Source organism: Canis aureus, chromosome 18 (genome assembly GCF_053574225.1).
Source record: "Canis aureus isolate CA01 chromosome 18, VMU_Caureus_v.1.0, whole genome shotgun sequence".
NCBI classification, from domain to species: domain Eukaryota; kingdom Metazoa; phylum Chordata; class Mammalia; order Carnivora; family Canidae; genus Canis; species Canis aureus.
The window spans coordinates 41,688,709-41,715,471 of NC_135628.1; the positions used below are offsets into that span (position 1 = coordinate 41,688,709).

At 36.7% G+C, this 26,763-nt stretch overlaps 1 protein-coding gene and 1 pseudogene across 39 annotated transcripts in view; one reads left to right on the forward strand and one right to left on the reverse strand.

The window, feature by feature from the left end:
* GNGT1 (G protein subunit gamma transducin 1) overlaps positions 1-26,763 on the reverse strand; it is a 340,050-nt gene that overhangs the window by 27,806 nt on the left and 285,481 nt on the right. For 13 of the 39 annotated variants that reach the window (XM_077856901.1, XM_077856902.1, XM_077856905.1 and 10 more), the window contains 2 exons: positions 6,301-6,366; positions 4,387-4,482 (listed from right to left, as the gene is read on the reverse strand). The exons of 17 other annotated variants lie outside the window; for them this stretch is intronic. In XM_077856901.1, the coding sequence (XP_077713027.1) occupies positions 4,387-4,433 (47 nt within the window). In that variant the 5' untranslated portion in view covers positions 4,434-4,482; positions 6,301-6,366. The remainder of the gene's footprint in view (positions 1-4,386; positions 4,483-6,300; positions 6,367-26,763) is intronic. 9 more of the 39 variants (XM_077856918.1, XM_077856915.1, XM_077856899.1 and 6 more) reach the window with 2 other exon arrangements.
* On the forward strand, positions 1,492-3,030 carry LOC144288353 (tubulin polyglutamylase complex subunit 2 pseudogene; annotated as a pseudogene).

Here is a 26,763-nt window from a genome sequence, read left to right on the forward strand (position 1 = left end):
TTGTTTGTTTCTTTGGTGTTGAGTTTAATAAGTTCTTGATAGATCTTGGAAACTAGCCCGTTATCTGATACGTCATTTGCAAATATCATCTCCCATTCTGTAGGTTGTCTTTTAGTTTTGTTGACTGTATCCTTTGCTGTGCAAAAGCTTCTTATCTTTTTTTTCCTTTTTTTTTTATTGGTGTTGAATTTACCAACATACAGAATAACCCCCAGTGCCCGTCACCCAATCACTCCCACCCCCCGCCCTCCTCCCCTTCTACCACCCCTAGTTCGTTTCCCAGAGTTAGCAGTCTTTACGTTATGTCTTCTTATCTTGATGAAGTCCCAATAGTTCATTTTTGCTTTTGTTTCTTTTGCCTTCGTGGATGTATCTTGCAAGAAGTTACTGTGGCTGACTTCGCCGATGACATGATACTCTACATAGAAAACCCAAAAGCCTTCACCCCAAGATTGCTAGAACTCATACAGCAATTTGATAGCGTGGCAGGATACAAAATCAATGCCCAGAAATCAGTGGCATTTCTATACACTAACAATGAGACTGAAGAAAGAGAAATTAAGGAGTCAATCCCATTTACAATTGCACCCAAAAGCATAAGATACCTAGGAATAAACGTAACCACAGAGGTAAAGGATCTATACCCTCAAAACTATAGAACACTTCTGAAAGAAATTGAGGAAGACACAAAGAGATGGAAAAACATTCTATGCTCATGGATTGGCAGAATTAATATTGTGAAAATGTCAATGTTACCCAGGGCAATTTACACGTTTAATGCAATCCCTATCAAAATACCATGGACTTTCTTCAGAGAGTTAGAACAAATTATTTTAAGATTTGTGTGGAATCAGAAAAGACCCCGAATAGCCAGGGGAATTTTAAAAAAGAAAACCATATCTGGGGGCATCACAATGCCAGATTTCAGGTTGTACTACAAAGCTGTGGTCATCAAGACAGTGTGGTACTGGCACAAAAACAGACACATAGATCAATGGAACAGAATAGAGAACCCAAAAGTGGACCCTGAACTTTATGGTAACTAATATTCGATAAAAGAGGAAAGACTATCCATTGGAAGAAAGGCAGTATCTTCAATAAATGGTGCTGGGAAAATTGGACATCCACATGCAGAAGAATGAAACTAGACACTCTCTTTCACCATACACAAAGATAAACCCAAAATGGATGAAAGATCTAAATGTGAGACAAGATTCCATCAAAATCCTAGAGGAGAGCACAGGCACACCCTTTGAAAGATTAACATTTTAAAGCACTGAAGAAAAACAAACAGGGACGCTTGGGTGGCTCAGTGATTAAGCACCTGATCCTGGTATCCTGGATTGAGTCCTCATTGGGCTCCCTATGGGGAGCCTGCTTCTCCCTCTGCTTGTGTCTCTGCCTCTCTTTCTGTGTCTTTCATGAATAAATAAACAAAATCTTAAAAAAAAAAAAGAAAAACAAACAAATCCTACAAACCAATATTCTATATCCAGCAAAAAATCCTTCAAAATTGAAGGATAAGTAAAGATGTTTACAGTTAAACATAGCTGAGAGAATTCGTTGCCAGCAGATCTGTGCTACAAGAAACATTATTGGGAGTTCTGAAGGAAATTGATCCCAGATGGAAGCACGTAACTGCAAAATGCAATGAGAGCAGTTGAAGATGTAAACATCAAAAACTGTAAATAAAGCTGGAGTGAGGAAACGAGTCATGAAGGAGATGCTGCCCCCAGGCTGCAGCAAGCTGCACCAGGAGAAGCTGACCTTGAGGATCACATGCATCCTAGAGTCTTCATCAGGTGTGACAGAAGTCACTATCACAGAAAAGTCACCTGTTGAATGTCATATAATGTCTTCATGGGAATGAAAAAATAACTGTGCTACAGAATTTTTACCCGATGACCAATGGCTTCCACACGACATGGAGTATGAAGCTGAATGAGCACAGTACTCCAACTGGGCAGCATGGCAATTAGCAGCATCTCAAAGCTGACTCAACTCAACCAGTCTTCTGTGTATTTGCTCCCTAATACACCAACTCTGGCAGACCTGGAAGTTGATACACTTGAAGCCCAGTGAGAACAACCAGAGAAGCCTCACTTTGATTCTCACAGTGTGATATTTGAACTGGATCCTTGCAATGGGAATAGGAAGGTTGGCTTTATCCATAATAGGGGAAACCCAGCATTCACAAGACACTGAGATCTGGTTCCTAGACAGAATGTTACACCAGCATTTTCTCACAGATACCTTTACCACTTACTATCACTTGCTTATCATGTACCTGGGCCTGCTATAGTATGCCTTCACCAGCTATGGGTTTAGCTCATAGGTCAAGCAATGGTTCAACATGTATAAACTTATCACCTACAACCCAAACCTGCTTTCAGAATAGACCAAATCCTTTGTGAACAAGCTGGACCCCAGCAAAGAGTTTAAGAGCAAGAACAAGATTTTACTCCCCAAAAAGAGAGGGCCTATCCAACCTGCAGGTGGCCAGAAAGGGCCCTCAGGCCCTCCCTCCACCTCTAAGTCCTCTTCTAGTCCTGGAAAGTGTCTGGAAATGAGCATCCCTATCTCCCCACAGCAATGATTTCCATACACAGATGGCCCAAGCCTCAGGTTCTGTGTGTGGCACCACAGGCCTCCTCCTATGTGAGTGAGCCAAATCATAGGCTTTTTACTCCCATTGGCAGTAGCTAGGAGTTCAAGGGCATACTCAGGTCTCTCTTAAAGCCCTTTCTTCCCCCCCTGCTTCTGAAAGCTGTGGAGTTTTAGAACTTATTTAAGTAGCTAAATCTGTTAACTTTTCTCTCTTTCAATCTCCAACCCTCTACATCCTTTAGCAGTGATTAGAAAAGTCCCCCAAAGAAACCACTGGTTTTGGGATGCCTGGGTGGCTCAGCAGTTAAGCATGTCTGTTTTTGGCTCAGAGCATGATCCTGGAGTCCCGGGATTAAGTCCCACATCAGGCTCCCTGCATGGAGCCTGCTTCTCCTTCTGCCTATGTCTCTGTCTCTCTCTATGTCTCTCATGAATAAATAAATAAAATCTTTAAAAAAAGAAAGAAAGAAAGTAAGAAACCACTGGTTTTGAGCCATGAGGCATTAGAACTGTGCTGTTCAGTTGGTAACCACTAGCTGCTCGTGGCTATTTAAACTCTATTAAAAATTCAGTTCCTCAATTACATTAGCTATGTTGTGAGTATTCATGGCCTGTAGATTCTATATTAGACAGCACAAAGATAATGGAACATTTCCATCATCACAGAAAGTTATGTTGGGCAGCCCTGCATTAGAATATTCTCATACTGCTCTTTCTCAGTTTATTTCTGTTAGAGAATGGGGATACCTTAGTTTGATGGGTCATAAAATTCCATTAAAATTCTTGAAGATATAATTGTATATGCTCTTTTCATTTTTCATGAGGAATTCTCACTCTGCTTCTTTTTCAGTTTCCTATAAAGTTTGTTGTTTCCAGTAAGACCCCCCCGACAAAACTATAAATGAACATTCTGTTTAAAAGCATTAACTATTATATCTTATGCATATAAAACTTTATATTTAAAATACAATGAAATTGATGGCACCAAAGGTGTTTTGGCTAATAGAATTAAATTATTTTAGTTTCTTTTGTGCTTTGGGAAGCATTACAACTTACCATGTAGAATTCATATAGTGATTTTAAGAGTAATCAATGAAATAGTAACAAAATAGCTAAAAAGCCGATAGAGGAAATAATGGATAAAAAAATGGAAGAATGATTAATCCAAAGGAAGGCCAGAAAAGATAAATTAAGAAACAAAGATGAAACGATTAGAGAACCATGGCAAGATGATTGACTTAAACTCAATCACCTCAATAATATTAAATGTAAATTGACTAAACATTCCAGTTAAAGGGAGAATGGTCAGGTTAGATTAATAAACAGAAAAACAAAAATTCAAAATCTAACTCAATACTGTTTACAAGAGACATACTTTATATACAGTTACAAGTATCTGAAAGCAAATAAAGGTAAAAATGCATACCATGCAATCAAAAATCAAAATAAAGCTGTTGTTTATCAATAGAAGAAAAGGAAGACTTTGAGACAAGAAGTAACAAAGTATATGAAGAACATTTAACAGTGATAAAAGGTCCAATTTAATCAACAGGAGGAAATAATAATTATAAACGTTTATACATCTTAAAAAGCTTAATAAACTGAAGGAAAACAGAGAACTAAAAAGATAAACACGAATCTATGATTGTAATTTGATATTTTAAAACTTTTTAGTAAATGAACAAAAAGAAATTAGAGATAGGAAATTTAAACATCACAATGAACACTACACTCAACATAATCAGGATAAACATTTTCAAGGGCATTTGGAATATTTACCAAACGGATCGTCTGTTGATCTCTGCAGGTAATGTACACGGGTACATTCCAAAGAATTGGAATCCTATAGAGTATATTCTCTGAATACAAATGTAACTAGAAATAAAAAAATAAGATTATTGGAAAATCTCTAGGTGTTTGGAAATTAAACACACACTACTGTATAACATGTGTCAAAAAAGAAATTACAATGAATTATATTTTAAATTGAATGAAACAAATATGACATATCAGAAATTCTGAGACGCAGTTAAAATGGTGACCAAATGGAAATTTTTAGCTCTAAATTAGTAAACTGAAAAAGAAGAAAGGTTGAAAAATAAATGTTCCAATCTACCATCTCAAGAAACTAGAAAATTAACTATAAATTAAACATATTTAAATACTCCTTAAAAAGTAGAAGGAAGTTAAAAAAAATAGAAGGAAGTTAATATAGATAACAGTAATTAAAATATTCAGAAAGCAGACATAATTTTAAAGAAAATAAACACAGGCAAAAAATGTTTCTCAAAAAAGATTAATGAAATAATTTGTTAATACCAAGATAATAAAGGAAAGAAAGATAAAGAACATAAATTATCAATATCATAAGTAGAAAAACAGACTTAACAAATCTGAAAGATATTGAAAACAGAGTTAACATTTATTAACAAATTAATACCAATAAATTTCATAACTTAGAAGAAATAAGCAAATACTTATAAAACCACATATGACAAGACATGAATAACTATATGATTTGAGGGGTCCAGTGCAAAATGAGAGTTTCTTTGTTTAAACATTGATAAAAAATGTAAATATGGTGACTATAAAGCATTAAATTAAATGTAAGACATTCCTAAGGGCATGTGACTTCTCAGGCTCTATACCCATGAGGTCTTGCTTCTAAAACTGACATAAAAATGGGTAGAAATTCTTATTCCTATATTCATTAAATAAGCTGAAGCCACGATTTTCAGCCTTCCAGAGATTTAACATGAAATAATCCTAACTTGCAAAATCACTTTTAGCAAATAATAAAAAAGGAACACTATTTTTTGTGTTTCTCATAAAGTAATAATTGGAAAGGACATTGCAAGGAATCAAAATTACAGGCCAATTTCTTCCTTATGAACAGATGCATAAAACTTGAGCAAATATTACCAAATCAAATCCGATAATATATATAATACCTCATAACTAAGTGAAGTGTATGCCAGTGGCATAAGATGGTTTTCAACATAAGAATAATCAATAATTGTAACTGTCACCTTAACAAAATAAATGACAAATATCATACAATCATCTTAGTAGATACAGAAAAGACATTTGATAAAATTGAACATCAATTCATGATAAAAAAAAACTAATCTCAACAAATAGGAATAGAAGAGATAATCCTTCATCCGAAAAAGATGACCACAAAAACCTATGGTTAACATCCTAATTAATAATGAAATATTGGGGATGCCTGGGTGGCTCAGTGGTTGAGCATCTGCCTCTGGCTCAGTGCTTAGTCCCGGAATCTCCGGATTGAGTCCCAAATCGGGCTGCCTCGAGGAGCCTGCTTCTCCCTCTGCCTATGTCTCTGCCTCTTTCTGTGTCTCTCATGAATAAATAAATAAAATCTAAAAAAATAAATAAATAAATAAATATTGAACAATTTCCCTATGAGTTTGGAATAAGACAAATTGTTCCAAAGCTATCAATTCTTTTCAAATTTTACTGGAACTCCTAAACATTATAAAAATTCAAGAGAATAACAAAATCTATAAAATTCAGACAGAAAAAAGTAAAACCATTATAATTTTCTGTAACATATTTGAATATCTAGAAAATATAAATGAATCTACAAATGATTAGAATTCATAAGTGAATTTAGCAAGGTCATTGGATATAAGATCAATATAAAAAAACAAATTGTATTCTACATACCAAGAACAAGCAATTAGGAAATGAGATGCAAAGGTGCAATATATAAGTTTCCAAGAAATTGAATGCCTAGAAATAAATGTAACACAAAATGTGTAAGAACTTGACGCTGAAGACCACAGTCATTGCTGAGAGAAATTAAAGACCTAAATAAACAGCGATGAATCAACTGAATATTCATGTGAAAAAAAAAATGAATCTTAACGCCTACCTTACACAATAAACAAAAATCAACTGGAAATAGGGCATGAAGGACACCTGGGTGGCTCAGTGGTTGAGCGTCTGCCTTTGGCTCAGGACGTGGCCGCGGAGTTCCAGAATCGAATCCCACATCCCGCTCCTGTATGGAGCCTGCTTCTCCTCCCTCTGCCTACGTTTCTGCCTCTCTCTCTGTCTCTCATGAATAAATAAATAAAATCTAAAAAGAAAAAAAAAAGAACTGAAATGTGAAAGGTAAACTATAAAGCTCTCAGGAAAAAGTGTATGATAATATCATCAGAACCTGGGGTAGTCAAAGGACCAGGAATAAAAAACATACTAAAAGAGATAATTGGTGAATTGTATTTCATAAAAAGATATTCTATTCATCAAGAGATTTTAAAAGTAAGAAATAAACTGAACAATGGAAAAAGTTATTTTCAGTGCATATAGCACACAAAGAACTCCTATCGAGACTATAAAAAATTCTAACAAATCAATAGGGAAAAAAGCAATAAAAAAGATAATGGGACAGAAATATGAACAGGCTTTATGTAAAAAGAACGTACAAATTGCAGATAGGCATATGAAAAGGTGATCAACAGAATTAGCCATCAGGAATACATTTGAAAGCCATAATAAAACATTACATACCCGCGAGCATGACTAAAATTAAAAGAATTTATAGGGGCAGCCTGGGTGGCTCAGCGGTTTAGCGCCACCTTCAGCCCAGGGCCTGATCCCAGAGACCCGGCATCAAGTCGCGTCAGGCTCCCTGCATGGGGCCTGCTTCTTCCCCTGCCTGTGTCTCTGCCTCTCTCTCTCTCTCTCTCTCTCTCTCTCTCTCTCTCTGTATGTCTCTCATGAATAAAAAAATAAAAATCTTAAAAGAAAAAGAACTTATAATATCTAGTGTTGGCAAGGATGTACAGCAACTCTGGATATCATACATTGCTGAAAGGAATGCAATTTGATAGAACCGTTTTGGATAATTCTTTGGCAGAATCTACTAATGCTGACCATACACGTACCCATATTACCCAGCAATTATACTTCTAAGTATATGTGCAACAGAAATATGATTGCACATGTCTATCAAATGATGTGTAAAAATGGTCATTTTATATTTATTCATAATAGTAAAATTCTGGAAACATTCCAACTATCTATCAACTTGATAGTGAATGAATGAAATAACACCCAGTAATGGGAGAAAAAAATCCAACTACTGAACACAACATAGATAAATCTAGCAGACATAACACTGAGGCAAAAAACATACATATGGTCTAGTTTCATTTATATAATGGTCAAGGATAGGCAAAACTAATCTATTATGATAAAGGTCAGAAGTGTAGTTACTCTTTATTTCAATAAAGGTCAGAAGAAAGTGTATTAACCTTAAGAGGAAATGAGGTAGGCTTCTGGGATGGTGATAATAATCTGTATCTCAATCTGGGTGGTTATGTAGGGACATAAATCAGTAAAAAAAACCACTTTTTGTACTTTACTGTATGTAAGTTATAACTCAGTTTCAAAAAGCATTTTGAAAAAATATTTTTAAAAACAGGTTCAAATGTGAGATTTGCAAGATGATAAGTTAGAACTTATTCCAAGATTTTTTGTTGTTGGTTTTTGTTTTGTTTCTTATTTTTGGCCTAGAATCTGGAAGGATAGCATTATCATTGACTGAGATAAGGGAAGGGTATAGGTGGAACATATATTATGGGTTAGATTGAAAGTTCAGGGTTGGATATACTGGGTTTGAGAAACCTATTAGATCTCCAATTCAGTGTGTAATTTGTATTAGTGACCTGGAGTTTAGGAGAACCTGTTGACTGGCAACGTTTTTGGCCTTAAGAGTGGATGCCATCACCAAGGGAATAACTAGGTAGAGAATATAAGCAGGATGGATCTCTGGTGCACTATCACATCAAGGTGTTCTGAGTCCTTCTCCTCAGAGAAGGAAGAAAGGAAATACAATGCAATGCAATGGAAACTGACAAGGAGCAACTAATGAGGAGTGTTATTCCCTAGAAACCAAATAATAAAAGTATATCAAGGAGATTAGCATGATTAACTGCAGCAGATGCCATTGATAAGTAAGGTGAGGAAAGAGAATTGAGTATTAGTTTAGCAATGAGGATACCATTGATAACCTTGGAAAAAGCAGTTTAGGTGACATAGAAGGAATGCAAATCTGAATGGAGTGAATTTGAAAGAGAAGGAAAGAGGCACACTTCGAGACTTTCCTATAGACATCTCTTTCAAGGAGTTGTGATGCAAAGGAGAGTGAAGGAATGTTATGCCACCTAGAAGTGGGATCAAGCATTTTTCTTTTTTTACATGTTAGGAGAAATAACAGATATTTATACCCTGAGGGGAATGATCTAATAAAGGGCTGATATAGGAAAGAAAGAAAATTTGAAGTTATATTATTGGGTAGGCAACAGATAAGGATTATAGGATCATTTCAATTAGATGTGGAAAAAGCTTTTGACAAAGTGTAATATCCATTCATGATAAAAACTCACAATAAAGTAGGTTAAAAGGAATGAACATACCTCAACATAATAAAGGTCATCTGTGAAAAACCCACAGCTAACATCATCCTTAATGACCTGAGAGTTTTTCCCATAAGGTCAGGAACCAGGCAGGGATGTCTATCACCACTTTCATTCCACATGGTACCAGTAGTCCTAGCCACAATAAAACAACAAAAAGAAGTAAAAGGCATCTAAATCAATAAGAAAAAAGTAAAATTTTTGCTATTTGCAAATGATATGATAGTGTACATAGAAAAGCCAAGACTCCATCAAAAACCTGCTAGAACTGATAAACGAATTCAGAAGTCACAGGATACAAAATAAATGTACAGAAATCTGTTGCATTTCTGTACACTAATATTGAAGCAGCAGAAAGAGAAATTAAGAAAACAGTTCTACTTACAATTGTGCCCCAAATAATAAGATACCTAGGAATAAACCTAGCCAAAGAGGTGAAAAACCTGTATAAAGAACACTGATGAAAGAAACTGAAGATAACCCAGAGAAATGAAAAAAATCCAGAAGTAGACCCAGAATTATATAGTCAATTAAACTTTGACAAAGTAGGAAATAATATGCAATGAGAAAAAGACAGTCTCTTCAATAAATGGTGTTGGGAAAGCTGGACAGCAAAGTGCAGAAGAATGAAACTGAACTACATTCTTATACCATACACAAAAACAATTTGAAAAAAATCAGTATGGGGGTGCGTGGGTAGCTCAGTGGTTAAGTGTCTGCCTTTGCTTCAGGTCGTGATCCTGGGGTCCTGGGATTGAGTGAGCCCTGGATCAGGCTCCCTATAGGGAACCTGGTTCTCCCTCTGCCTATGTTTCTGCCTCTCTCTGTGTGTCTCTCATGAATAAACAAAATTTTTTTTAAAAAATCCAATATGGGGATCCCTGGGTGGCGCAGCGGTTTGGCGCCTGCCTTTGGCCCAGGGCGCGATCCTGGAGACCCGGGATCGAATCCCACGTCGGGCTCCCGGTGCATGGAGCCTGCTTCTCCCTCTGCCTATGTCTCTGCCTCTCTCTCTCTCTCTCTGTGACTATCATAAATAAATTAAAAAAAAATTAAAAAAAAAAAAGAAATCCAATATGGATTAAAGACTTAAATGTGAGACCCAAAACCATAAATATTCTAGAATAGTACATAGGCAGGCAGTAACTTCTTTGATAGCAGCAGCAGCAACTTCTTTCAAGGTAGGTCTCCTGAGGTAAGGGGAACAAAAACAAAAATGAACTATTGGGATTTCATCAAAATAAAAAGCTTCTGCAAAGCAAAGGAAACAATCAGGAAAACTAAAAGGCAACCTAAGGAATGGAAAGAGATATGTGCAAATGACATATACAATAAAGGGTCAGTACCCCAAATATATAAGGAACTTATAAAGTTCAACACCCCAAAAACCCAAATAATCCAATTAAAAATGGGCAGAAGAACAGTTATTTTTCCAAAGGAAATCCACAGATGGCCAACAGTCGTAAGAAAAGATGTTCATCATCTCTTATCATCAGGGAAATGCAAATCAAAACTACAATGAGATATCCAACCCCCTACCCATCAGAAGGACTAAATACAACAACACAAGAAACAACAGGTGTTGGTGAGGATGTGGAGAAAAAGGAACCTTCTTGCACTGCTGGTGGGTATGCAAACTGGTGAAGTCATTCTGGAAAACAGTATGGAGGTTCCTCAAAAAGGTAAAAATAGACCCACCTTATGATCCAGCATTGCACCACTGGGTATTTACCTAAAGAATACAGGAACACTAATTCAAAGGGATATATGCACTCATATGTTTATAGCAGCATAATTTACAATTGCCAAATTACAGAAGCAGTCTAAGTGTTCATCACTAGATGAATGGATAAAGAAGATGTGATATATAAAAATATAATTTATATATTTCTTCTATATAAAGAAGAAAGGATAAAGAAGAAATGGATAAAGAAGATATAAAGAAGATATGTATTTCATACAATGAAATAATGTTAAGTCAATAAAAAAGAACATGATCTTGGGCAGCCCCAGTGGCGCAGCGGTTTAGCGCCGCCTGCAGCCCAGGGTGTGATCCTGGAGACCCCGGAATCGAGTCCCACATCGGGCTCCCTGCATGGAGCCTGCTTCTCCCTCTGCCTGTGTCTCTGTCTCTCTCTCTAGCTGTGTCTCTATGAATAAATAAATAAAATCTTTTTTAAAAAATTGCGATCTTGCCATTTGCAAGGACATGGATGGAGATAGAGGATATAATGCTAAGCGAAATAAGTCTGAGAAACATAAATACCATGTGATTTCACTTATATATGGAATTTAAGAAACAAAACAGGGGAAAAGAGAGAGAGGGAAGAAAAATCAAGAAGCCTATTCTTAATTACAGAGAGCAAACTGATGGTTACCAGAGGGGAAGTAGGTGGGGGGATGTTTAAATTGGTGATGGGGATTAAGGAGTGCACTAGTGAAGAGCACTGGGTGATGTATGGAAATACTGAATTGCTATATTGTACATCCGAAACTAATGTACCAACTAGTTAACTGGAATTAAAATAAAAACTTAAAAGAAGTATATTGCTGATATTTTTCCCTCTCTGACAGTCTTTTGGCCTGAAACCCTAGAAGGTTTTTCTTTAATTTTAGATAATATATCATAATTGACCAAAATTCAAATTTCATAGCTGTTTTTCTTCTTGCAACATATATTTATATACACACACTACTGGCTTTGCTTATTTTCTGTATCTAGAATTGTTCTTTTTTTAAAAGATTTTATTTATTAATGAGACACACACACACACACAGAGAGAGAGAGAGAGAGAGAGAAAGGCAGAGACACAAGCAGAGGGAGAAGCAGGCTCCATGCAGGGAGCCCAACCTGGGACTCGATCCCAGGACTCCAGGATCAGGTCCTGGGCCAAAGGCGGTGATAAACTGCTCAGCCACTCAGGCTGCCCTAGAATTGTTCTTTTGAATACCTCTCTCTTTCGGTCTTCCCCCGCCCCCTATTTTGTACATGTTCTCTTGGCTTTTTTCATTCTTTGTTCAAATGTTGCTTATTTTACTGCTGAAGCTATTTTCTGCTGAACAATTTCTAATTGTCTTTGTTTCTAAAATGTTTTTTTCCCATTTCTTTCCTGAGTTTGGCCAATTCTGTTTTTCATCTTTCTACATTTTGTCATTTCAATTCTTAATATCTTCTTCAGGTCATTTCTTATTCTTTATTTCTCAGTCTTTGTTTAATGGTGTATTCTCCTATCTGCCATTCCTAGTTTAATACGATGGATTTTATATTTAAACACTGGGTTACAATGAGGCCTGTTTTGCATGATGATGTATCTTCTACTTTCTGTGATTATTTTACTTTCTCTGAGATTCTTGCTTTCCATAGTTTTCTTCCTTCTTCCATTCACTATCAGATCTTCAAAGGATATCTACTTTGGGCTGTCACACTGCCATCCTAAGCTTCACATTTCCAAGACTGCCACTTCTGGTTCTGCAACTTCCCGTCTCTTCTCTCTCCCAACTCCATCAATGGCTGTGGCTTTGATCCATGGGGCCTCAGATTCCTGTTGACATAAAGCCCTCTTTTTTGGGGGGTAACATTATCATGTTTCACCAACTACAGGACCCTACTATACTCTGTTCTCCTGTATTATCTTTATACTATTTCCCCGGTTACCTGTAAATGAACATTTGCATATCCTTTCTCTTAGTTTTGTTCTGTATGTAAGTTTTGGGTGGTTCTATTAGATCTTCTATGGATCTGTACAGTCTTTGGAGGGTGTGTGGAAAGGTTAATATTTAAGTATCAAGAATTATCCTAGGGAAATATGAAATCCAAAATATTATGCTAAAACTGAAATAATATTTTAACTTTTCAAAACCACATAGTTTCCTTTTCTGTTTTAACCCTATTTTTTATATTCATATCTTTTAATGCAAACAGAATATAAATTATATATTGACACTACCTTCAGAACCTAAGCTCCTTAACCCATGAATGCATTTGTAACTTTAGCTTATTTATTATTATTATTATTATTATTATTATTATTATTATTATTCATTAGCACTTGATGCTAATAGATTCTTCAGCAAAGATATAAATTGATATAGTCCTAGACTAGAGTTTTGCATTAGAGGCCCAGCAGTTCTCCTCTGAGATTAAAATGGAGGTTAATTTTCATTAATCTTACATGTTTTGCTTAGATGATTCTTTTGATACTTGATACTGAAGAGGTCTGCCCTTTGTTCTTAGCCTGGAAATTTTTCATCTGTATCACAGCACTATAATTTCTCATGACAAATTGATATTTTGCATTGTGTTTTAAAGTTAATCTTTTCAGATAACTAATAAAACACATTGTTTTTTACAGGAATGAAAAATAGAGTTGTTCAGCTATAATTTTAATACATCTTCAGTCCTTTTATATTCCTTGAGTTTATTGGAGCTAGATGAATGATGGTATTTCATCAATTTAATTATTACCTGCTAAAAACAAACTTTTGTTTCAAATATAGTCTACAATTTTAAGTGAACCACCAAAGCTATTTACTACTTTTGAACAAACATTGCTATCTATAATAAAATGTGGTAAAATGTTATTTTTAAAAATCAACCTTTGTATGTAAATGTCACTTCTCATAACTACTAGTCAAGGCTAGCTTAATATTAAGTGTTATGCTTCAAGGAGACAATTATCTTAAAAAATAGGATATTTCTAAGTTATGTCAATAATCCTAAGAGGTATTAAAGCATTTACCTACTAAAGGCCAGGTATTTGTCCTTCTTAAAAAACAGATAAATGGTTATTTCTTGACTTTCTTTCCTAAGGATTTGTATAAAGTTTTACAATAATATCACAGTGTTTTATTTCTTTTTTTTTAAAAAAAAGATTTTATTCATTTGAGAGACAGAGGGAGGGAGGGAGGAAGAGAAAGAGCATGAGCAGTGGGGGAGAGGCAGAGGGAGAAGAAGATTCTCCACTCAGCCAGGAATCTGACATGGAACTCAATGTGGAACTGGATCCCATGAGCCGGAGATCACTATCCGAGGTGAAAGGCAGGCGCTTAACCATCTGAGCTATCCAGGGGCCCCTGTTTTATTTCTTTTTAAAAACAATTTCTTCACTATTTGCACACGTTAGTTCTTAAATTTTAGAATGTGTTCTTCAAGTTAAAAATAATCCCATACCGTTAAGTGGATTTGCATAAAATATAAGTATATATAACATAAAGGATATAGTTAGGGTCATATTCCCATCTTCTTTATTTTATCAAATTGTATTATGATGTTTTTCTAGAACCTTCCATCAAGACAGGTGGAAGGTGCAATACTAACCTATGAAAATTCTTTCCCTTAACTTGGGATAATTTAAGATTATTGGGAGCTGAGAGGCTCTTCAGTTGCAAATGATAACTCTAGCACTTAACTTTAGAGTCAGGGATAAGTTGCTTCTCTGTACATGGGCCCTATTTATGCTTTTATGGAACAGGATACACTATCAACAAACATCTGCACTCTGCTTTGCTCCTTTGTGCTACAATGGGGTTGTTTTGCTTTGCCACTTGTCCAAATCAACTGGTCCTACAAAGGAATGTAGGCCCACACTGAATCCATATCCTGCTTAGTAGTATTGGAGTCAGGAATATATTACTCAGGCACACCCAGGCCTTACTGACTCACTCACAGTCACCTTCTTTGGAAGGTGTTCCCTGGAGGTGCCATCTGAAAGGAATCAGACATGTTTCAACTGGTATGTATATAACCCTGGCCGTTTTGCCTGTGCCAGTAATTCCTTAGAATTCTACAATTTATTACACTCTATGGAAATAAAAGGAGGAAAAAACTCTTTTGTGTAATGGTGGTAGATACAACATTCCAAGGAGCTACTATAAATCCATGCATCTCACTTCCTATTAGGGAAGATAATCCTAAATATCAGCCTGTTTCTTTCAAAAATGAGCACCCTTGACTATCTTAAAGATGAAGAAAGGGGTGAAATGTACACGGATCTCTCTGGTTGGGTGTTATATTAGAATAACAACAAAAAATTCCTTAGTACATCATGATTCATCTAAATCTTTTTTAAAATTTGTTTTTCATTTTTAAAAGTTTTGTTGTTTGTATTAATTGAACTGTTTTAAAATCATATATTCTGAAAAGCTAGGCAAGACGGCGGAAGAGTAGGGTCCCCAAGTCACCTGTCTCCACCAAATTACCTAGAAAACCTTCAAATTATCCTGAAAATCTACGAATTCGGCCTGAGAATTAAAGAGAGACCAGCTGGAATGCTACAGTGAGAAGAGTTCGCGCTTCCATCAAGGTAGGAAGACGGGGAAAAAGAAGTAAAGAAACAAAGGCCTCCAAGGGGGAGGGGCCCGCGAGGAGCCGGGCTGAGGCCGGGGCGAGTGTCCCCAGGACAGGAGAGCCCCGTCCCGGAGACGCAGGAGCTGCACCGACCTTCCCGGGCGGAAAGGGGCTCGCAGGGAGGTGGAGCAGGACCCAGGGGGGCGGGGATGCCCTCGGGTTCCCCGGGACACTAACAGACAGACACCTGCGCCCCGGGGGAGTGCGCCGAGATCCCTAAGGGCTGCAGCGCGCACGGCGGGACCCGGCGGGACCCGGAGCAGCTCGGGGGGCTCGGGGGCGGCTCCGCGGAGGGGGCTGCAGGGCGGGAGCGAATCCAACAGCGCAGGCTCCGGAGCACAGGGCGCCGGGACACAGCCCAGCATCCGGCCTCCCCCGGGACAGGCAGAGGCCGGGAGGGCCCAGGACAGCAAGGACGCTCATGCCCCAGCTGAGCAGATCAGCGGCCCCGCCCGGAGCCTCCAGGCCCTGCAGACGGAGTTCCTGCCGGAGCTGAATCCAGGTTTCCAGAGCTGCCCCGCCACTGGGGCGGTTCCTCCTGCGGCCTCACGGGGTAAACGACCCCCACTGAGCCCTGCACCAGGCAGGGGCACAGCAGCTCCCCCAACTGCTAACCCCTGAAAATCAGCACAACAGGCCCCTCCCCCAGAAGACCAGCTAGACTGACAAGTTCCAGGGGAAGCCAAGGGACTTAAACTACACAGAATCAGAAGATACTCCCCCGTGGTTCTTTTTTTGTTTGTTTTGTTTTGTTTCGTTTTGTTTTGCTTTTTGATTTGTTTCCTTCCCCCACCCCCCTTTTTTCTCCTTTCTTTCTTTTTCTTTCTCTTTTTCTTTTTCGTTTTTTTTCCTTCCTTTTTTTTCTCTTTCTCTTTTCTTTCCTTCTTTCTCTCCTCTCTTTTTCTCCTTTTCCCAATACAACTTGCTTTTGGCCACTCTGCACTGAGCAAAATGACTAGAAGGAAAACCTCACCTCAAAAGAAAGAATCAGAAACAGTCCTCTCTCCCACAGAGTTACAAAATCTGGATTACAATTCAATGTCAGAAAGCCAATTCAGAAGCACTATTATACAGCTACTGGTGGCTCTAGAAAAAAGCATAAAGGACTCAAGAGACTTCATGACTGCAGAATTTAGAGCTAATCAGGCAGAAATTAAAAATCAATTGAATGAGATGCAATCCAAACTAGAAGTTCTAATGACGAGGGTTAACGAGGTGGAAGAATGAGTGAGTGACATAGAAGACAAGTTGATAGCAAAGAGGGAAACAGGAAAAAAGAGACAAACAATTAAAAGACCATGAAGATAGATTAAGGGAAATAAACGACAGCCTGAGGAAGAAAAACCTACTTTTAATTGGTGTTCCCGAGGGTGCCGAAAGGGCCAGAGGGCCAGAATATATATTTGAACAAATTCTAGCTGAAAACTTTCCTAATCTGGGAAGGGAAACAGGCATTCAGATCCAGGAACTAGAGAGATCCCCCCCTAAAATCAATAAAAACCGTTCAACACCTCGACATTTAATAGTGAAGCTTGCAAATTCCAAAGATAAAGAGAAGATCCTTAAAGCAGCAAGAGACAAGAAATCCCTGACTTTTATGGGGAAGAGTATTAGGGTAACAGCAGACCTCTCCACAGAGACCTGGCAGGCCAGAGAGGGCTGGCAGGATATATTCAGGGTCCTAAATGAGAAGAACATGCAACCAAGAATACTTTATCCAGCAAGGCTCTCATTCAAAATGGAAGGAGAGATAAAGAGCTTCCAAGACAGGCAGGAACTGAAAGAATATGTGACCTCCAAACCAGCTCTGCAAGAAATTTTAAGGGGGACTCTTAAAATTCCCCTTTAAGAAGAAGTTCAGTGGAACATTCCACAAAAACAAGGTCTGAATAGATATCATGATGACACTAAACTCATATCTCTCAATAGTAACTCTGAATGTGAACGGGCTTAATGACCCCATCAAAAGGCGCAGGGTTTCAGACTGGATAAAAAAGCAGGACCCATCTATTTGCTGTCTACAAGAGACTGATTTTAGACAGAAGGACACCTACAGCCTGAAAATAAAAGGTTGGAGAACCATTTACCATTCGAATGGTCCTCAAAAGAAAGCAGGGGTAGCCATCCTTATATCAGATAAACTAAAATTTACCCCGAAGACTGTAGTGAGAGATGAAGAGGGACACTATATCATACTTAAAGGATCTATTCAACAAGAGGACTTAACAATCCTCAATATATATGCCCCGAATGTGGGAGCTGCCAAATATATAAATCAATTAACCAAAGTAAAGAAATACTTAGATAATAATACACTTATACTTGGTGACTTCAATCTAGCTCTTTCTATACTCGATAGGTCTAAGCACAACATCTCCAAAGAAACGAGAGCTTTAATTTTTTTTTTTTTAATTTTTTTTAATTTATTTATGATAGTCACAGAGAGAGAGAGAGGCAGAGACACAGGCAGAGGGAGAAGCAGGCTCCATGCACTGGGAGCCCAACGTGGGATTCGATCCCGGGTCTCCAGGATCACGCCCTGGGCCAAAGGCAGGCGCCAAACCGCTGCGCCACCCAGGGATCCCGAAACGAGAGCTTTAAATGATACACTGGACCAGTTGGATTTCACAGATATTTACAGAACTTTACATCCAAACTCAACTGAATACACATTCTTCTCAAGTGCACATGGAACTTTCTCCAGAATAGACCACATATTGGGTCACAAATCAGGTCTGAACCGATAACAAAAGATTGGGATCGTCCCCTGCATATTCTCAGACCATAATGCCTTGAAATTAGAACTAAATCACAACAAGAAGTTTGGAAGGACCTCAAACACGTGGAGGTTAAGGACCATCCTGCTAAAAGATGAAAGGGTCAACCAGGAAATTAAGGAAGAATTAAAAAGATTCATGGAAACTAATGAGAATGAAGATACAACCGTTCAAAATCTTTGGGATGCAGCAAAAGCAGTCCTAAGGGGGAAATACATCGCAATACAAGCATCCATTCAAAAACTGGAAAGAACTCAGATACAAAAGCTAACCTTACACCTAAAGGAGCTAGAGAAAAAACAGCAAATAGATCCTACACCCAAGAGAAGAAGGAAGTTAATAAAGATTCGAGCAGAACTCAACGAAATCGAGACCAGAAGAACTGGAACAGATCAACAGAACCAGGAGTTGGTTCTTTGAAAGAATTAATAAGATAGATAAACCATTAGCCAGCCTTATTAAAAAGAAGAGAGAGAAGACTCAAATTAATAAAATCATGAATGAGAAAGGAGAGATCACTACCAACACCAAGGAAATACAAACGATTTTAAAAACATATTATGAACAGCTATACGCCAATAAATTAGGCAATCTAGAAGAAATGGACGCATTCCTGGAAAGCCACAAACTACCAAAACTGGAACAGGAAGAAATAGAAAACCTGAACAGGCCAATAACCAGTGAGGAAATTGAAGCAGTCATCAAAAACCTCCCAAGACACAAAAGTCCAGGGCCAGATGGCTTCCCAGGGGAATTTTATCAAACGTTTAAAGAAGAAACCATACCTATTCTCCTAAAGCTGTTTGGAAAGATAGAAAGAGATGGAGTACTTCCAAATTCGTTCTATGAGGCCAGCATCACCTTAATTCCAAAACCAGACAAAGACCCCACCAAAAAGGAGAATTACAGACCAATATCCCTGATGAACATGGATGCAAAAATTCTCAACAAGATACTGGCCAATAGGATCCAACAGTACATTAAGAAAATTATTCACCATGACCAAGTAGGATTTATCCCCGGGACACAAGGCTGGTTCAACACCCGTAAAACAATCAATGTGATTCATCATATCAGCAAGGGAAAAACCAAGAACCATATGATCCTCTCATTAGATGCAGAGAAAGCATTTGACAAAATACAGCATCCATTTCTGATCAAAACTCTTCAGAGTGTAGGGATAGAGGGAACATTCCTCGACATCTTAAAAGCCATCTATGAAAAGCCCACAGCAAATATCATTCTCAATGGGGAAGCACTGGGAGCCTTTCCCCTAAGATCAGGAACAAGACAGGGATGTCCACTCTTACCACTGCTATTCAACATAGTACTGGAAGTCCTAGCCTCAGCAATCAGACAACAAAAAGACATTAAAGGCATTCAAATTGTCAAAGAAGAAGTCAAACCCTCCCTCTTCGCCGATGACATGATACTCTACATAGAAAACCCAAAAGTCTCCACCCCAAGATTGCTAGAACTCATACAGCAATTCGGTAGCGTGGCAGGATACAAAATCAATGCCCAGAAGTCAGTGGCATTTCTATACACTAACAATGAGACTGAAGAAAGAGAAATTAAGGAGTCAATCCCATTTACAATTGCACCCAAAGGCATAAGATACCTAGGAATAAACCTAACCAAAGAGGTAAAGGATCTATACCCTCAAAACTATAGAACACTTCTGAAAGAAATTGAGGAAGACACAAAGAGATGGAAAAATATTCCATGCTCATGGATTGGCAGAATTAATATTGTGAAAATGTCAATGTTACCCAGGGCAATATACACGTTTAATGCAATCCCTATCAAAATACCATGGACTTTCTTCAGAGAGTTAGAACAAATTATTTTAAGTTTTGTGTGGAATCAGAAAAGACCCCGAATAGCCAGGGGAATTTTAAAAAAGAAAACCATATCTGGGGGCATCACAATGCCAGATTTCAGGTTGTACTACAAAGCTGTGGTCATCAAGACAGTGTGGTACTCGCAGAAGAACAGACACATAGATCAGTGGAACAGAATAGAGAACCCAGAAAGTGGACCCTGAACTTTATGGTCAACTAATATTCGATAAAGGAGGAAAGACTATCCATTGGAAGAAAGACAGTGTCTTCAATAAATGGTGCTGGGAAAATTGGACATCCACATGCAGAAGAATGAAACTAGACCACTCTCTTTCACCATACACAAAGATAAACCCAAAATGGATGAAAGATCTAAATGTGAGACAAGATTCCATCAAAATCCTAGAGAAAAACACAGGCAACACCCTTTTTGAACTCGGCCACAGTAACTTCTTGCAAGATACATCCACGAAGGCAAAAGAAACAAAAGCAAAAATGAACTATTGGGACTTCATCAAGATAAGAAGCTTTTGCTTCTTAGGATACAGTCAACAAAACTAAAAGACAACCTACAGAATGGGAGAAGATATTTGCAAATGACATATCAGATAAAGGGCTAGTTTCCAAGATCTATCAAGAACTTGTTAAACTCAAGAGCAAAGAAGCAAACAATCCAATCATGAAATGGGCAAAAGACATGAACAGAAATCTCACAGAGGAAGACATAGACATGGCCAACATGCATATGAGAAAATGCTCCACATCACTTGCCATCAGGGAAATACAAATCCAAACCACAATGAGATACCACCTCACACCAGTGAGAATGGGGAAAATTAACAAGGCAGGAAATCACAAATGTTGGAGAGGATGCGGAGAAAAGGGAACCCTCTTACACTGTTGGTGGGAATGTGAACTGGTGCAGCCACTCTGGAAAACTGTGTGGAGGTTCCTCAAAGAGTTAGAAATAGACCTGCCCTACGACCCAGCAATTGCACTGTTGGGGATTTACCCCAAAGATACAAATGCAATGAAACGCCGGGACACCTGCACCCCGATGTTTCTAGCAGCAATGGCCACGATAGCCAAACTGTGGAAGGAGCCTCGGTGTCCAACGAAAGATGAATGGATAAAGAAGATGTGGTTTATGTATACAATGGAATATTACTCAGCTATTTGAAATGACAAATACCCACCATTTGCTTCAACGTGGATGGAACTGGAGGGTATTATGCTGAGTGAAGTAAGTCAGTCGGAGAAGGACAAACATTATATGTTCTCATCCATTTGGGGAATATAAATAATAGTGAAAGGGAATATAAGGGAAGGGAGAAGAAATGTGTGGGAAATATCAGAAAGGGAGACAGAACGTAAAGACTGCTAACTCTGGGAAACGAACTAGGGGTGGTAGAAGGGGAGGAGGGCGGGGGGTGGGAGTGAATGGGTGACGGGCACTGGGGGTTATTCTGTATGTTAGTAAATTGAACAGCAATAAAAAATAAATTAAAAAATAAAATAAAATCATATATTCTAACTGTTAATTACTGTTAAATAGAAAAGCTATGATTTTAGGATCAGTTATTTTCTCATTAATCAAATACTAAATCTTTCTTAACTGGAATAATATCATAACAGATGAGTGTTAAAGTTTTTCCACAGAGTGAATCACAATATTTGCAATAATTAATATATCTCCTATTGCCAATATCTAAACAATTTATTCTTTTTCTTGCTTTGTTGCATTGGCTGAAATTTTCAGAAACAGTTACACCTAATAGCAAGGAAAGTACTTATGTTCATTTCTGACTTTTATCAATATATTTTTTGTTTTTATAGTTAATAATGGCATTGACTGCAGGTTTGAAATTAATATTATTTATCGGATTAATGAAGTATAGTCATCTTCCTAATTTACTAGGTTTCCTTATATCAAGAATACATCATGGATCTAGTTATACAGATTTTCAGCATGTAAATATGATATTCTTCCTTTGATACTTTGATATGATAATATATATCAATTTAGACTTATCTATAAATTCTAAAATATAAGCCTTTTATGAATAATAAAACTTAAGTATAGTGTTGAATTCATTTGGTACTTTAAAAAAAAATTTGGTCTATATCTAATTTTCTAAATCTAATTTTCTCTAATGCTCTGTCAAATTTTGACATTAACGTTATGCCAGACAAAAAAGTGTATTTTAAAATGTTCTCTCATTTTTCAATGCTAGGATTTTTAAAATCATAATATAAGGTTTATTTATTTGTTTTTTGGAGGAATTTAATAACTCGTACCTTAAATTGTCTAAGCATAGCACTCTGTTAAAGAAAATTCTTTAACCTTTTCTATTTTATTTATGACTTTTAATTTATTCAGGCTTTCTATATCTTCTTGGGTTGATTTTAGTAATCAAAATTTTCCTTTAAAGTAACTTTATGGAGGCTTTAAAATTTTTTAATATTAAATTTTATGTCATATATTTTTAGGAGTGAATTTCATTATTTTATCTTTAATTATGACTTTGCCTACTTTGTTAGATTTTTAAATGAACAAATTTTCAACTAAAATTTATACTGCTTTTGTATCCAAATAAATTAATTTGGGGTTCATATTTATTAATTTCATCATCTTGCTTTTGTAAGTAAATAACTTTCTTTCTTAGCTGAAATAGCTTCATATGGAAGATTTGAAATGTTATAAAAAATGAACTGAAAAAGTATAAATCTGTGGTTAAATTCAAATAAACTCATGCAAAAAACCCAATACTAATCTTAGGAGGGGTCAAAATAAAATAGAATTAAATTGAAAAATTTTATATACATGGAAAAGAAGTTGATTGCAATGAAAATAGTCTAGGAAACTAAAGTTATTTACTGATACTTGATTTTGTTAGGTTAAATGAAATTACTAAAAATTAAAGATATAGTGTTTGGTTTCCAAATAATCAAAGAGGAAAAGAATGAAATTAGAAACATAATTCAAATGAGGGCAAGAAAAGAAGAAAAAAGAGTCAAAAGATACAAAAGCAGACAAATAGAAAGCATAATAAGAGCTGATAGAAACAAATTTAATGGTTATTACATTAAGTGGACTTGGAAAAAACTTTAAAGATAAACATTATCTTTCTGAAATAAATAATAAATTCTAGCTCTTTGTTGTTCAGCAGACAAATCTAAAACATAAATAAATAGAAAGATTGACTATAAAAGAACTGAAATACATGCCAGGCAGATATCAACCAAAGAAAGTATATCTTTAGGTAGTATATCTTTTTAGTATATAAGGCCAAAATTCCATCCACTATTGAAATTTTAAAAATAAATTTAGCAGGAAAATGTAACTATTCTAAACTGGTACCTAAGAACAGGTTATCTATCCTTATTTATTTATAGCAAAACTGAAAAATTTAACAGAATTATAAGGATAAATGAACAAATATACTATAGGGGAAATCTTGATATACTTCTCTCAATAATTGCTAGATCAAAACAGAAAAAATCACTAAGGATATGTAGACTGTTTAAACAACTCAAAGTTAATACAAATTGTATCCAATGGACACCAGGGACCCTCCCCCCAAACTGCAGAATACACAAGCATTTAAAGTAGGGGTCACCAAACTTTCTCTACAAAAGGCCAGATGATAAATATTTTAGACTTTGCAGGACATACAGTTTCTACCACAACTGGTCAACTCTACCATTGTAGTGTAAAAACAGCCACAGAAAACATATAAACAGAGGAATTTGGTTGTATTCCAATAATTGATTTAGAGAAACAAATGGCTGGCTGGATTTAGCCTGTGTGCCATAGTTTCCTGATCTCTGTTCTAAAGCATACATGGAACATTAATGAATATTACCACCTAACCAAAGCAAGATTCAACCAACTTTAAGGTATTGATATCATATAAGCAACATTATTTGAAAAGAATACAGTTAAGTTAGTTGTCAGCAATAAAAAGTTAAATGAAAAATCACTTTTATTTGAAAATTTAAAGAAACACTGAGTCAGAAAGAAATTGTTGTAAATTTAAAAATATTTTGAAATGAATAATGATGAAAATACCTATCAAATCTTGTAGAAAGCAACTAAGATGTATATAGGAAAAAAAGGTTAGTATTTAATGTATATATTAGAAAATATAAAAGGCTTAACTTATTTGAGCATCCAAGTTAAAGGCTTAACTTAGGGATCCCTGGATGACTCAGTGGTTTAGCACCTGCCTTTAGCCCAGGGTGTGATCTTGCAGTCCTGGGATTGAGTCCCACATGGGGCTCCCTGCATGGAGCCTGCTTCTTCCTCTGCCTCTCTCTCTACCTGTCTCTCTCTCTCTCTCTCTCTCTCTCTCTCATGAATAAATAAATAAAATATTTTTTTAAAAAAAGGCTTAACTTAGTTGACATCCAAGTTAAGAATTGAAGATTGATGCCAAAGTAATCAATAAAAATAAAAACAGGGACACCTGGGTGGCTCAGTGGTTGGGCGGCTGCCTTGGGCTTAGGTCCTGATCCCCGGATCTAGGATCGAGTCTTGCATCAGGCTCCTGCAAAGAGCCTGCTTCTTCCTTTCTCCCTCTGCCTATGTCTCTGCCTCTCTCTCTCTCTCTCTCTCTGTCTCTCATGAGTAGATAAATAAATCTTTAAAAGAGAAAAGAAAAATAAAAACAAAGATGAAGGCATCACAATCCCAGATTTCAAGTTATACTACCAAGACATAGAAATCAAAATAGTATGGTACTAGCACGATGGGTCAGGATCAATGGAACAGGACAGAGAACACAGAAAAAAAAAAAACTTATATGATTAATTAATCTATGATAAAAGAAGCAAGAATATACAATAGAGGAAAAGACAGTCTTCAGTAAGTGGTGCTGGGAAAACTGGACAGCTACATGCAAAAGAATAAAACTGGACCTCTTTCTTATACTATACACAAAAATAAACTCAAAATGGATTAAGGACCTAAATGTAAGACTTGAAAATAAAACTCCTTAAAGAAAGCATAGGCAGTAATTTCTTGGACATTGGCCTTAAAAACATTTTTCTGTATAGGACTCCTCAGGCAAAGAAAATAAAAGCAAAAACAAACTATTGGGAGTATACCAAAATAAAAAGCTTTTGAACAATGATGTTCATCAACAAAACAACAAGGCATCAACAAAACAAAAAGGCAATCTATTGAGTGAAAGAAGATATTTGCAAATGATATATCTGATAAGGGGCTATATGCAAAATATATAAAGAATTTATACAACTCAACATAAAAAATCAATCCAATTAAAAATAGGCAAAGGACTTGATAGACATTTTTCCAAAGAAAAAATACAGATGGCCAACAAACATGAAAAGATCTTCAACATCACTCATCATCAGAGAAATACAAATCAAAACCACAATGAGATATCACCCTATACCTGTCAGAGTGACTAAAATAAAAAAAAAGTGTTGGGGGATCCCTGGGTTGCGCAGCGGTTTAGCGCCTGCCTTTGGCCCAGGGCGCGATCCTGGAGACCCGGGATCGAATCCCACATCGGGCTCCCGGTGCGTGGAGCCTGCTTCTCCCTCTGCCTGTGTCTCTGCCTCTCTCTCTCTCTCTGTGTGACTATCATAAATAAATAAAAATTAAAAAAAAAAGTGTTGGTAAGAATATGAGAAAAAAAGGAACTCTCGTGGACTGTTGTAGGAATATAAGCTGGTGCAACCACTGTGGAAAAAATATACAGGATCTTCAAAAAATTAAAATAAAATATTATATGATCCAGCAATTCCACTACTGCAAATTTACCCAAAGAAAACAAAAACACTAACTCACCCCTATGTTTATTGCAGCATTATTTACATTGTCCAAGATATGAAAGCGACTTAAGGGTCCATAAATAGATGAATGGATAAAGAAGATGTAGTATACATATACAATGTAATTTTAACCATAAAAAGAATGAGATCCTGCCATTTGCCACAATACATATGGACTTAAGGAGGTATTGTGCTAAGTGAAATAAGTCAGGTGAGAAAGACAAGTGCCATCAGATTTCAATTTTATGTGGAATCTAAGAAACAAGATAAATGAACAAACAAAACCAGAAACAGACCCATAAATACAGAGAACTAGTGTTTACCAGAGAGGAGATAGCTAAGGAGATGGGTAAAATAGGTGAAAGGGATTAAGAGATGCAAACTTCCAGTTAAAGAATGGATAAGTCATGGAGATGAAGATGTATTATGGGAAATATAGTCCAAAATATTGTAATGGCTTTGTATGGTGACAGATGGTGACCCCACTTATTATGGTGAACATAACTTAATACAGTTGTCAAATTACTGTGTTATGCTCCTGACACTAATATAGCATTGTAAACTATACTTCTACAAAAAATAATTTTAAAAAAGGATCAGATTGTCAAATAAGACTGACACAAGAGATCAAACTTTATTAAAAATATCAAGGATGCAAATAATCAAAAAGCATAGTCAATCTGTGGAAAAGTCTAGCACTTCTTCTTCAGTGGGCATTCTCAGATCTTTTTAAAAAACTATATCGGAAATTCTTTGGCCCAAAGCACCCATACTGAAGGAGCTTCTTAGGTCATAAATCATCTGTGCTTTATACTCAGATAGTTATAGCTTATACGGTATTTTTCAGGCCATCATATCCTATAAATCTATAGACTCCAGGTTCCTTATGCAATTCTAAATAGCCAGGCACACCCTGCTAAAAAGCCTTTCATAAC